Source organism: Atta cephalotes (genome assembly GCF_000143395.1).
Source record: "Atta cephalotes unplaced genomic scaffold scaffold00021, whole genome shotgun sequence".
Taxonomy (NCBI): Eukaryota; Metazoa; Arthropoda; class Insecta; order Hymenoptera; family Formicidae; genus Atta; species Atta cephalotes.
This window is the reverse complement of record NW_012130085.1, coordinates 4,041,590-4,056,051: the sequence shown is the minus strand read 5'-3', so window position 1 is coordinate 4,056,051 and position 14,462 is coordinate 4,041,590. Positions and strand designations below refer to the sequence as shown.

Here is a 14,462-nt window from a genome sequence, read left to right as displayed (position 1 = left end):
GAGAGAGAGAGAGAGCAGACGGCCGTGACGACCACGTCGCCGATGTTTCGTGATTCCAAGCCTCATCATCGCGCAATCATCTTCACAAAGCGGCCCGCGCGCTACCGCGTTTCGTAATCAGCCTTAAACGATAACAAGATACGTGGCGAACGAGGCGAAGCGAATCTGCTTCGGGGAAATGCGCTTATGCGCGTAACATGTGCTCGCCGCATATGCTCCGTCTGCAAGGCAGGGCAGGGTGGAATCTCGTGAAGTCGAGAAATCACGCTACTGTATAACGCGAGAATATCCGTTATTCGATTTACGCTGTGTGGTTGGTCTGAAAACGCGCATGAATCTTTACCGTCATTTCTATGGCATGGGAGATCTGCTATAAATATCTGTGTATGAAAATGTGAAGAAGAGCGATATATTTTCTTGAAATTGCTTTTTCCTCGTAAGAGCTTCTATCTGTATTAATAAAATGAGAGAAAAAGTACAATTTCATGTCTTATTGTAAAATTGAACATTATACACGTAATAATCAAAATATATTCCGTAAAAAATTATCAAGGACATTCGCGGAGCTTCCTTGTAAAAATGCGAATGAGTGTGCCTATGACTGTGTACATTGGTAATTAAATGTCTGAGTATGTAGAAAAAAGCCAATATTCAATAAAACGCGCATCCGTACAATCAATGTAAGACATGACATTTAAACGGATTCTAAAGTCGCCTGTATTATCAACTAACGCAATAATTTTTGTATAACAATTATTTTTCTCTTTTACAGATTTCTTTTCCGGGATTAAAGTACACGATTAAAGTACATTAATATGTATTAGTTTACGCCGAGAACGAAAAATATTGTTTAAATTGAGATTTTTATCATTTCTTAATCCAAATATGGCGTCAGAGCTGTTCTTTTCTTTCTATTCATTTATTACTATTTTTTAACATTTTACATCTGCTCCACCTTTCTGTCACCGTAATGTCAATTGAAAGACAGTTCATGCAGCATGAAATTCAGCATGAGCATTAATTTCGTTTACTATTCAATTAATTATGCTCATACACGATGATATAGCGCGTGCATATATAAAATATAAATCGGCAATTCTCGTTACGTCGCTCGTGACACGTGAATGTAAGAGGTCGTCTGAGTTCAACGATATTCGGAGCAAGAATTATGGTGTTCGTGCATAAAATCGTGGCAACGGGAGAGAACCTGTTGCCGCTTCTAAGATCACGAAGACGATAAGGCCGAAAGCGGAGGTGGAATCTTACCCGCAGTGTAATTAAGCATTGACCTATAACGAGCTGTAATTAGTCATAGCTCTAACGAGCCATACAGGAATCAATCGATAGAGTCGAGGATATCACGCCGACATTCGAGTTGCTGATCTTTAATCTAAGAAAACTGACACGTATATAAAGATATGACCGTAAACATTATTACAAGATGTATCGTGTAACTCCGCAAGCTGTAATTTCGAAGCAACGACATTTTGGGATATGAATATATATTTTCATATTATTATTGACAAAAATGAAAATGAAAAGTCCATCAATAATTAACGTCTACGTCAATGTTAATTAATTTCGATTACTGTTAAGTGCTTACTGCATAACGATCGTATTTATTTCGCGAAATAATGTTATTGTATGATAATTCGAAATGATTGAAAATTCATTGAACGTATCATCAATGCATCCAGTGTTTTTAACATTATTATCGACAAACACGAGAATATAGAAAAATCGATATTTTTCTGAACAACAATTTAAATCGTTGACATGCATCATTATCCTTAATTCAATTACTGACATTGTACATGTAAGCGTGCGCTAACGAGAGCGAAGCTCTAGCCAGAAGAGATATACTGAAACGATCGAGGAAGAGCAACGAGACTCATAGTATGGCAAAGATACGCAGCTATAAAGCCAATAAATAATTTGATTACAGTTTGACTGCAGAGAACAACCGTCAATACACCCTAGTGCGCACACTGTTTTTCGCTCATTGCTCGCCAGGAAATTACAATGTCCAAACATAACGGCGTATAAGATACAACGCTTAGCTAACAACTAGCTAAGAATGTAGTAACTCGACATCGAACTCATCTCAGATAAGTTCGATGGCCACAACATAAAAAACGTGAGTATTCACAAGCTAGGTACTGAATCAGTAAATAGATGCGCAAAAGTAAAAGGAGAAAAAATAGAATAGATGCGAATATGTGTTGTCGATAGATCATGTGTAGCGATTAAGAAAATGTATTATCCCTACACTAATATCACTCGGATTGTGTAACAGTTTGTAGCACTTGAAAAGCGATTATATATCATTCTATTTCTTGTAAATAGAATGCCTATCTTTTTTCTTAATTTGACGGTCTGATAGATATTTGTGATATCGTGATTTTTGTTCTTTTCTCAGATTGATTGAATTCATCGAGGAAAAAAAATTAAAACATGACTGAAAATATTTACACCGTTTTTGACAGTCGTCGATAATTAAATGCACGTTTGATGAATACGTCTCGGCATATTTCTGTAAATGAGAGGCTAAAGAGCCGGTTCACGGTTATCGGCATACACGCTTTCAAACGCACGGTAGCGATCTGTCGAGCGGAGAAAGATGGCGTTAAATCCAAGTTAAGAACGTACGTGTCTTTCCAAGTCAACATTCACGTGCACACGTACGTGATATCGCACGCCTGTACATATGTGCATACACAGGATGTGGGAGAAAGCGCGCACATGGCTCTCAGATTAATTAACGTTCTTGGCGATTAGGTAGGTGCTGGCCACGTGTCCAACCATTAAATCAATCGACGAATCGTAGTGATTCTGTGGTTGTGTGTAAATCCCCGGACAGTTTGCTCGCTGCCCATGATAAGAGGATACTTTCTAAATATAATTCGCACTGTAGCGAATTCGAATTTATCCACCTGGATAGAGATACAAAGATATCAGTAATTGTCGAATAATTACAACTACTAATTGCCAAAAACCGTATATGTAAATTTGTGAAATTTCGATAAATTAAAATCGATATGATTTTGTTTCCAGTTCTTACTGAATAAAAATAAAATTAAGTAAATATAAGAGTCAAAAATAATAAAACTTTAATAAACACACGTCATTTTCTAATATTTATTCTCGATATCATTATTCTAAAAATTTTTGATAGTATAACATGTCTTACAACAATAAAAATTATATGTTCGGCTTCTTGATCGAGCCATCTTCAGATTTATTTAAATCGCAACCCGCAATAAAGTGAAACGATAAAAATAAAAATAAAGATAAGTAAGTTAATCACACTCTCTCTCTGATCTTCTTACTGAATAAACAATTACATAGACAAATGAACGATGAAAATTCATATAAAAATTCATATAATTATTTAATAAATTTTTATTATACAATTTTTATATTTTCAGAATGTAAATAATTTATGATTCTGATTTTCAGTGGAGCTGAAAACAAAATATAAGAGATTTATAAAAGATTATATAATTTAAAATTATATCAATCTAAACCTGAAACTATAAACCATTCATCTTTTTTTTATTATCTTCGGCATATTATCTTCTAATATTCAAGCTGAATACGATTCGCCGTAAATCAAATTCATTAAATTATTAACATGATTCATTGATATAGCGAAGCGAAAGATTGTCACTATTACGATCACATCGAGGTACCAACACGCGAATAAACAGATTGCATTAGCAGTCAACACGCTTTTCATCATTAATTTCGTAAATAATGTAAATGTTTTAGTACAACGCGGGCTCATTAAGAATGTTTAGACGCAAATCTACTATACAATTAATAAAGGCATTTTGCCGCCGCAGTATTGCTGTCTATCTAAAACCGATAGTTGCTGATTGTTTGGTAAATGTATTATACAATAGATACTCAATAAACTTAATTCATTAAATCATCTTTTATCATTAAATTATATATTGCTCTTTGAAAAAAGCAGATTATATACATTAAGAAAAAGTTACAATTATATTAATTAAGTAAAGAAAGAATTATCCTCTAGAACTTATACACTTCATTCAATTAACTTAATGTCAATGTATTTTTATTTATGAAACACAGTTACTTGAATTTGTGATATCAAAATTGCAGAGACTATGATAGATAGCGAACCAAATACAGGAAACTGTTCGGATCGATGGATAGTAAGCTTGGTGCAGTCTGTACAGGAAGTATCTAATCGAATTCGCGCAACAATACAGTAATTTTTAACAATCTCTAATTTCATCGATCATCCATCATAGAAACATCATACAATCCTTTCCCAAACATATCCGACATCCAAGTCAAGGCAAATCCTTCGTGCGAATCGAGCGTGGCCGACGGAATTGCGGATTGATCGACATGGAGGAGGAAGCGCTTCGGTTTCAAGCCGCAGGAATCTAGAACGAGAACGTCCCGCATTCGACGCGCACGTCCGTAATCGACGTGATACGCGGTGGGTATTAGCGCCTATTAATGATTAATTGATCGATGCCAGGAGGCCTCGTTTCACGTGTGTGACGATGCTACACGCTAGTTCTAGCAAGCGAGAACGAAGGGTCGACCCGGGTCAGATCATGCTTTGCGCCGAATCGTTAGAAAGTCCGTGCTCCGAGTCTCACTGCGCTGCGTAGCACGCTCCGGATTAAGAAGAGATACCTATCCATCGACTTGATGACTCGTCCCGATATTGAGAAGTGTTGCTCGTTCTGTGCACTCGCGTTGTTAGAAAAGGAGTCGCCGTACTCAGGACAGAAAACTCTTGCGCAATAATTCAGATCTCGGAAGGGCACCTCACCGATATCCTTAAAGATCAGTGCAAATACAAGCGTGACTCTAAATGACGTGATTCTAAATTTTCTTCCTGTAAGTGAGCGACTCGCAGTAGTATCGCGATTTATCATGATTTATCGGATACAATTTATCCGTGACGAGAGAAACGTTAATAATTCTTAAATGATCGGGAAATGAAAAATGTATGATTCAACGCGACAGCGAACGACTAACAACCATTCAACGAAGTTTCATGACTTGTACGAGTTGTTGAGGGTAAATAGAACAAACATAATCGTTCAAAAATGTCCTCGGTCAATCTTCATCGTTAATCGGAATCGATTCAAAATGGTTAAAGCGTAATCGGACGTTGGTCCCACATGGTCGATGAAATACGAATAACGAATGGATGTCATGGAGAAACTCGTATGAGAATAAGTACGCGTGGGACGCGAGGACGCAACATCTTTCGTGTGCGTCGCATCGCGGAAGACATACAAACCACATTCATGACTTTTTAACGATCTAGGACGGAGCGATCCTACTTCAGATCCTAGCTCAGACACATGTACGCGTTTATGTGTATAGCGGATGCTTTAATCCTTTCATTCTGAATTCTTGGAGTCTATGGATTGTTTTGAACCGCATGACGTATTACTATAAGTTACGTACTCACACCTTCTTGTAGTCGACGATTCGTAATTCTAAATAGGTACAATTACTTTCATTCTTCACATTTACGTAATACATAATACTCTATATGTCAGCGAAAGTTTCACCGACGTTCCATTGATGATAACAATATTGAAAAATGGAATTGTTCATATAGAACCACAAACAATTTAAATCAAAAGTTGAACAAAAAATATTTATTTATGCAAACGTATAAATAGATAAATTTTTTTCAAATAAGTTTACGAGTTTATGATTTTATGACTTTTATAATAAGAATAGTATCACATTAGATCGATTAATGAGATAAAACTGTTTACGCTATCAGTAATAATATGTAATTACCCCCTAAGCAAGTCTATATTTGTATATCTAAAACTGTATTTATTACAATTATTACCAAAGAATAGTTTAATCGCTTCCAACTTCTCTCATCATGAAAATAAATAATCAATGTACTAAGTACCAATTGAATACGTAGCAAGACTTGCAGTAATAATTACTTTCGTTTTTCCGAGATAGTTTCGCACTGTTGGCTCGAACGAAAGTGAATGCATTAATATAACAGGATAAGGATCACCACCATAATTCTAGCTAATCTATGAAAGGATCACTCGTGCTGTTGATTAGTTTGCAAGAATTCTCCGCGACATTAGAATTTCGGTGCTATAATTCTAAGAGGATTCATCTGCATAGTGCCATATTTGCCAAACCAAGAATCGAGATCAAGAGCTCAACATGATAACTCGGTAGATGAATCGAACGGCGTGCACACGAGATGTTCCATGATGTAAATAACGACCGATGAGATCGTCATGTGCAAAGAAAATTATGGCTCCACTTTATAAATCTTAAGCGATTTGTTTAGATTTCACTTTTATACGTTTTAATGATTCGATATTGCGTATTCGCGTGATCATTATAGACGCATTCATCGACGGCTGTAAAGAGAAGATCACAGATCTGTTCGTGTCTGCATGTTAATTCGAACATTTATAATTGAACAAATGTAATAAATTGCTGCATTAATTATCTCACTAAATTTGTATTTAATACATTTTATGTGTTTTAAATGGTCCATTCAAATTTATATGTTAATTCAACACAAAATAAATGTGATAGAAATTTAACATAAATATCATTTAAGAAGATATAAACACAAAAAAAGATAATACAGTTTGTAAACAAAATATGTTTCCATAGTTTGTTCAGTAAAATTAATATTTATACATTAAATTAACATATATTCATTTGTCTTAAAATTTACATTTTAAAATATATTATTTTTATTCACTTATTCATAAATTGTATTATTTTGACACAAAGAAATTTTTAATACGAAGAAATTCAACACAATTTAAATAACAGAATCATATTATGTTAAATTAACAAATATGTTAAAAAATTCAACATAAATATTTAAGATTTGAATGAACCGTTTCTAACACCGATTCAAAATGTTTTTTTGTTTTTTGTTTTCTAAAAAATCGATAATATACAATATCATTAATTCTATGTTCATATGCAGGGTATCCTGAAAATTTTGACCAGTTACTTTTTTGTGTGTAGATAGAACGGATTAAGCTGAGTCGAAAAGTCCTCTACTAAAAATTTTTTCGGAATTTTTTATCAACTTTTAAATACTGAATTTTTTTATTTTTACCAACATGAGAAAATACGATATTAAAAAATTTTTAGAGTTCTATGAGAAGAAAATTAATGAGTTTTGTCTTTTGCAGTTTTTAACTAAGTTGATAGTATTTGAGTAAAAAATTATTCAAGACTAATATTTGGCAATTTTTAGTAATTAATATCTTGTTAACTATTGCGAAAATTGCAAAATGATAGAGGACTTTTCGATTCAATTTAATCCCTATCTACACAAATGCAATTGGCAAAAACTTTCGGGACATTTTGTATAATATAAAAATGTTTACAAGACAAACGTTTTTTTATATACAACTGTATTAAATTTACGAAAGTCATTTATGAAGCCATTATCAGAGATTATTTCACATACGTGTGTACTACAACAAGCAAAGAATAATCGGTACCAGGGTTCCTCTCGAACGTTGATTCTCGAGATGTGTAGCGGGGTCCCTGGAGGCATGTCAGTTTCGATTATCCTCGGCTATCGTTAGGCCCCGTTCAGCGCGTGCTCGCTCGCGCGAACGCAGTCGCGGTCCTCGAAACGTCAGACTGTCGGGGCCGTAAATTTTTTCGCGGGCGCCCACCTCTTGTCATGCATATTCATGAATACTCGAATGTAATCGAACGCCGCGCGAGCGAGCCAACGTAGAAGGACTGGAGACGGCGGGGTCCTCGAGCGCTTCGATCAGCCGTCGACTCAATTCAAGAATGACGAGGGCCAACCATGAGAGCGTATATAGATAAGAGCGGCTCAAGGATCACTGCTCCTCTTGGCAAACCATGTCGTGGAATACCGAGGGACGGCCGTGCACTTTATGCGAATCCCGAGACGACACGCACGACATCGATTCTTATCTCGCGAAGGATACCGCGCGCCATGCAAAAAGTGCAGTACGAGCGCGACGCGGTGATGCCGTTTTCGAAACGGCTTACAATATCATGACATGATCGAATTTGGTTTCAAATAACTTCGATATCGATACCGGATACCGACGGATCGCTCATTAAATGTATCAATGTGAAAACTTATGAAAACCCGTTATCCATCTTAATTATCGCGAGATGCTCATTAGGGTACACAAGAGAGTCGCGTTACGGTGAGTCTTCATTTTTCAGTTGTAAAATAACTTCCCAAAGTGAAGTGAGAGGAAATTGCGACTTGTGACATGGATGAGGAACTTTTCTACCGCGATGCTGGAGTCATGGTTCTTGCTCTCTGTCAAGTGTGAGTGAACGATGTGACAGCCGCAGGAATAACTTCTGTCACGAAGCTGGTGAGGAGTGGCGCTGTTCAAGAGCTTCGTGACACCACCGATCCGCGAAGTGGAAGATCGTATCGTGTATGCGCGAGATAAGCGTGTCGGGTTATCTGTAATTAATCAATTTGCGTCTACCAGGCGGCAGCCTGGTAATTACAATTCTCCGTTTTATCGCGAATTATGAAACCATTCATCGCGCGATTCCCGAGCGCGAGCGAAAAGTGGGGGGGGGGGGGGGACTATCTGTGGAAAGTAGACCGCGCCCCAGTTTTACGATGAAAGGTCGTTACTGCCGAGCGATATGCCGCGCTTCTAAGTGGAGGAAAACGAGGGGAAGCGTTTACACCCAATAGGACGGATGAGTGGATAATTTCAGTGGACACTCGAAAATCCCAACAACCACGCCCGTGACTTCGCGGAAATAGCAAATGTTAAGTGGTCCATAAAAACTATCATCGCGAGATCTAATATTTCGTTCTCAAAACGAGATAAAGAAAGAAAGAAAGAAAAAAGACAAGGAGAAGAAAGAAAGGAGAAAGTAGATACTACAAACACTAGAGAGGGGTGAAGGATCACAACGCCAGCTTCAAGGGGTCATTATAGAACTTTCCTAGCTGGCGCGCCGTCTCTCCCTACTCGCTAATGCCAGACTGTCCGGATTGACTGATGCCAGGTCATTCAAAGCCTTCTAGATCGCTTCGTTGCCTCACTAACATAGAAGTCGGGAAGATATTGCGCGATTGATGACAGCGTGCACCATTACAGAGTTGTGGCTTTCAAAAGCCATTAAAAATACTAGCTACGTCCAACGTGATTCGTGCAACAATCTAACCGAATCGAAACATTTATCAGATTTTTTCCTTATTTCAATGAATACGCGGATCATCGTATATATGATCATTATAACTTAAAGGAATTAGCTGTATAGCTTATAGGAATTAGCTCTTTTTATTTTTCCAAATTAGAATTGTGACAGAACAGACATGTTTCGAACAAAACCATCGCAGAAAAGTTTATACGAAAACATTTGTCTCCAATGACAATCGTTGTGCAATCTCGCGCTTTAATAAAGGCATTAAAATTCGTTTGATGCGCTTGATGCGAGTATACGAATAATGACGTAAGTGCATTACCTACTATTTTTCCTTGTGGAAAACCGCATCGCGATAAAAAAAAATCTCCTTGACTCACCTGTGCGTACTCGGCGCATATGTCGATTGACGAAACGTAATTAACGACATCCTCGATGGTCCAGCGATTTACGGCTTGCCCATCACCGCAAGGTATGTGGCCATAGAGAGTTGGACACCTGACCGGTGGAGGTGTGGTTGGTCTCGCGGTAGATTTCGGCTTGGGGGATACGCTTTCGGATCTCCTTGTTTCCGTTCTTTGTCGCTTGCGAGGTGCAAAACCACCGGGACTCGAAAGGTCCAAAGGACTCGTCACCCCTGTGTCTCTTTTGTTTGCGCCTACGTTTTAAAATAAAATAAAACGTTGTCTAATTTTTCTCAAAATTGATCAATGATATGCCACATAAACATACATATCAATCTAATACATAAAATATCTTATAATTCGATTGAATGCACTTAGTATGCACTGGTATACATTAAAGCCATTATACACAAACTAATATAAAAACATATATTTAATATAAATATAAAAACGCATTAACCAAGATATTCTCGGTGTATTTTATTATGCTATTAAGTAAAATATATATTTTATAATTTGAAAAATATGTATTTTGCACATTAAATCAATTTATGATTTTAATATGCAGTACGCACTACGCACTGATGCGTCAAATCAAATTTCCTATTAAAAAGCATGGATTTTTATCAACTGCTTTGATCAATCTAGAATTGATTTTTCTTCATAAGAATAGGTTGAGTATCACTCGCTTATATATATAAATGTTAAACAATTAAAAATTGAAGAAAATTAAAAATTAGTACAATTTGCGATTAAAAAATAATTCTGATTTCTTTTTTCAATCATAAAATAATGTTGATCTCTAATATATTTTTTTCTCTATTTAAAAATATAGTACACTTAATTCCTATGATACTTGCCTTTGAGATAGGTTTCCAATTCTGCAGCGCTTTGTGCCGCATTGGCAGTTCGTACCATGTGCAAAAGAGCCTGGGTGGATGACATGTCGATCATAGGCGGAAACACAGGACTGCCGAAGAGACTATCCTGTTTTTGCTCTTTCGGATCTTTGTTGGAGAGCGGTGAGGTCGTCGGGACAGTCGATGGTTGCGGAGCTCCTAACGGCGCCATTAGACCAACGAACGGCGTTGCTGCAGCCTTGAAGGCTGGAAACCTCGGGTCTAAACCCGGAGGATAACCGTTTCTTGGTGTGCTAAAGTAACTGAAATAATCAATTGTCCTTGATCATTAACTTCTTATTAAATATAAAAAAAATACTCGATACTATCATAATCGCACGTAAAAACATTTCAAACTTTTCAGATTCAAGAATATTTTTCTCATCTTTCATCCAATATAAAAAATGTTTTTCGTGATAAAGATGATGTATATGATATAGTAAATTATGAGTTTTAATTTCTTGACATGACTCAATGTCAAACGAGAAAATAGATTCTTCTTTCAGATTCAACGGATTATCTAGATGCCAACTGAATTTAGCAAAGCGTAAACAGATATGCGATAAATTAAAAAATCGAACCTTCTTCTTCAAATAGTAAGGATCGCATTGTTCAACAAAATCTATGTTCAACACTTAACTAAGCAATTAAATAATCATTTGATCTGTTTCCAACCATGTGCCAGAAGGTATAAAATTAAAAATCAATGTACAACGTGACAACCGGTTGCTTGCAAGAGTACATTAAGTCTCTCGAGTACTCTCTACGTCTTATGAATCTTAATCACACGAATCTATTTGCAGCTTTCAAGTTTTAATTCTTTTATATCGTCTCGCAGTGTTCGTCAATATATTTGCATGTTATATTCCAACAAAAAATATTCAAAGACATTTGCAAAATCTTTCCTTAATCATACAAGACATTTAGATAAATTTTATGACAAGGGCTCGATACAACAGTAATGAAGCAGTATTTGCATGTCAATTTTTAATTGGCATGTCAATGTATGACTTATTTAAAAAGAAAATCGAAAGTGATGTTAATGTTGTAATGTATGCCTCTCCGTTATGTTAACCAACCTATTTACAAGGATTATAACTCTACTATGAGTAATCAAAAGTGATCAATAAAATAAGATGGACGTACTCGTTGGGGTTAGCGTTGTTGTACTTGGCGGCGAGACTCCTCATAAAATCACTATAGTTCCGCCCCATCATCTGTTCCATGTGCTTGAGATGATGAGGTGGCGGTGGACCCTCGGGTCCTCCCAAGGGCGTAGCATTTGGCGGCGTCCCCGGGTGACTCGATGAAGAAGGCGTCACGCTCCTCGACGACGTCGAGTTATTGTCAGGCGTGAGTCGTTCCGTTTTAACCTGCAACGTGATAGGATTGCCTTTCTTTAAACGAGACATTACGAGACGCGCGCAACCGGATGTAATAAAAAGGAGCAAAACGTGCAGCAATTAACCGGTAATAAAAAGAATGGAGATATAAAGATGAAGTATTAATTAGTAAACGGAAACAACTCGGGTGCGATAAAAGTGTATTTAACGCTATTTTATTTAACGCTAAAAAGGATAGATTAATAATTATTTGCAAATGCAAATTTTTTTTCAAGTACATTCACTTAAAACATTAGATTAATATAAATTATAATTTTAATATAATATATATCATATAAGATATATTTACAAAAACATTTTGTTATATTTCATCATAAAAGGAATATCCCACTTCAATTAATTTTCTATTCAAACCTTAAATTCTGGAACAGTGTTATGTTCGCGTAGGATAACTGCCAATATAGGGAATATTCAACTCGTTGAGTTTAACTGATTAGCAGCGCTTGCGTTAGTGCCACAAAATTATTTACAATTGTGTGCTTAACGTGTTGTATAAGTATCAAGAAGAACCAAGAAGGGCAACAGTAATGACTTTATGAGGTAAATATTATAATGGCATGGTATACGAAAATGTGTGCTTCTTATAACTTTTATAATGCTTTATGTAAATTATTAAACATTACACAATATTTAGTTCGATTAGTTTGTTAATCTATTAATGTAGGTTAAAATGAAAATATTCAGTATATCAATGATCAGTATTCATTTTTTTAACAGCCACATTGTATAGATTATCATAAGATGATGGGGCAATATGTCACTACTTTTGTTAAAGGATAAAATGATAGAAGTCATTTTCTCTAATATATAGGTTAGAGCACTATAAACACACGTTTTCCATATAATTAGTTGTGACAGGATATTCGTATTGACAAATATTTAATAAATAAACTTAAATGTTACTCAATACGATATTATTTATTTGCTTATTGTATTATATTACTGTTTGTTGTATTACTATTATATTTACTGTTCAATTCAAAATTATGAATAAACAATACAGTTTTTTAATCCATCTTTTATAATGGATTGAATTTTCTTGATTACTGGAACTTAGACTTGTAAAACTATGTACTAAATATAAAATAAAACAAATATTTATTTATACGTTTAATAGTTACACATTATAACTTCTACTTCTTAAAAACTTCTTAAAAAATGATTCAAAATATAATTGGATAATATCTAATTGTTGCAGTAGATGGATTCATGAGGACTTGAAAGATATATTTATGCTATTAAAAACGTGTCTCTATATTATGTCACAAATATTTATTTTCATTATAAAAATCATTAATAATGTGTTCTTGCAATAAAACAAACAAAATAAACAATATATTTATTTTTTTATATATGGCATATTATCTGCATAGTGACTTATTATCCATTTTTCAGTATTTCTTTATTTTTAATAATAAAAAATGAAAATATTCCAATCATGTACAAATAATAGATAAGTATAAGTATACAAATATTATACAAATATATATAAAATTACTTTAAATTGAATAAATAATTATTCAAAAATCTAATTTCGCTTAAGTGTGGCATATTCACCCCACTTATATACTTTGACGACACAAGTAGGATTAATAATTTAAAATTGTTAAGTGTCCTTGCGTAAAGTTGTCAACAGTACATCTGCGAATTACTCATTTCATCTTATCCATGGCAACAATAATTTTACTATCTTTATTACCGGTGTGCTTCGTGTTTGAATGCTGAAGGCCACAGAAACAATGCATCTTTAAAGAAAAAAAGAAACGCCTTTCCTCACTATTGTTCTCCGTATGAAACTAAAAACTGCGATGTTTAAAAAGATGCATTTAGAATATATGGATAATAATACTAATAAATGATTAATCAAAAAATACATAACTATTTTCCATATGATTAGTTACACACGTAGCAAAAATGTTTATTACAAATAATTAAAAATAAAAGAAACAACGCGAGCAACTGAATAACGAGCCGAGACAGATAATTATTAATGATAATTATTACTGCTTTTATAGTATGACCACGTCTATTGTATCACAGATTATCATATTCTTGATTTACTGCCAGCGCGACTATTTAGCACTAATGCATAAGCTTCATTTGTATACAAAAAAAAGATTTCAGCCTTCGAAGCTTAGTTAGTTATCAACGACGGACCACGCCTTCAACTGTGAAGGACGCTTATCGGCAGTTGCTGAGCACAATATGTCTCGCTCGGGCGAGATGCGTGGCGGTAGGAAATATCTCGGGTGCATTAATTCCCGGGAACAGATTGCATCTGAGATATGGTAATGAAGGCAACGCGTGGCGTAAGAGTTGACTCCTCTTCGCTCGGCATGGCGAAAGGACGCGCCGTGACACTAAGAAGAACGAGAGTCGATTGGCGTAGAATAGGGTTCCCGAGACGCAGTCCGAAGACCGCGGTAGAGACTACGGTAAATCTCTTTCTCGCCTCCAGACCTCTTCCTGACAAGGGACCGCTTCAGGCTTAAGGCGCGGGCACGATCCTGTATAGTATATACATGTGTATATATATATATATATATATATATATATATATACTACTACTATTA

General features: G+C 35.4%; 1 protein-coding gene across 1 annotated transcript in view; it reads right to left on the bottom strand.

Moving 5' to 3' along the window:
• LOC105619407 (probable serine/threonine-protein kinase DDB_G0267686) overlaps positions 1-14,462 on the bottom strand; it is a 104,412-nt gene that overhangs the window by 40,747 nt on the left and 49,203 nt on the right. Inside the window, exons 3-5 of the mRNA XM_012200927.1 lie at positions 11,633-11,859; positions 10,448-10,749; positions 9,564-9,841 (exon numbers count right to left, since the gene is read on the bottom strand). Of these exons, the coding sequence (XP_012056317.1) occupies positions 9,564-9,841; positions 10,448-10,749; positions 11,633-11,859 (807 nt within the window). The remainder of the gene's footprint in view (positions 1-9,563; positions 9,842-10,447; positions 10,750-11,632; positions 11,860-14,462) is intronic.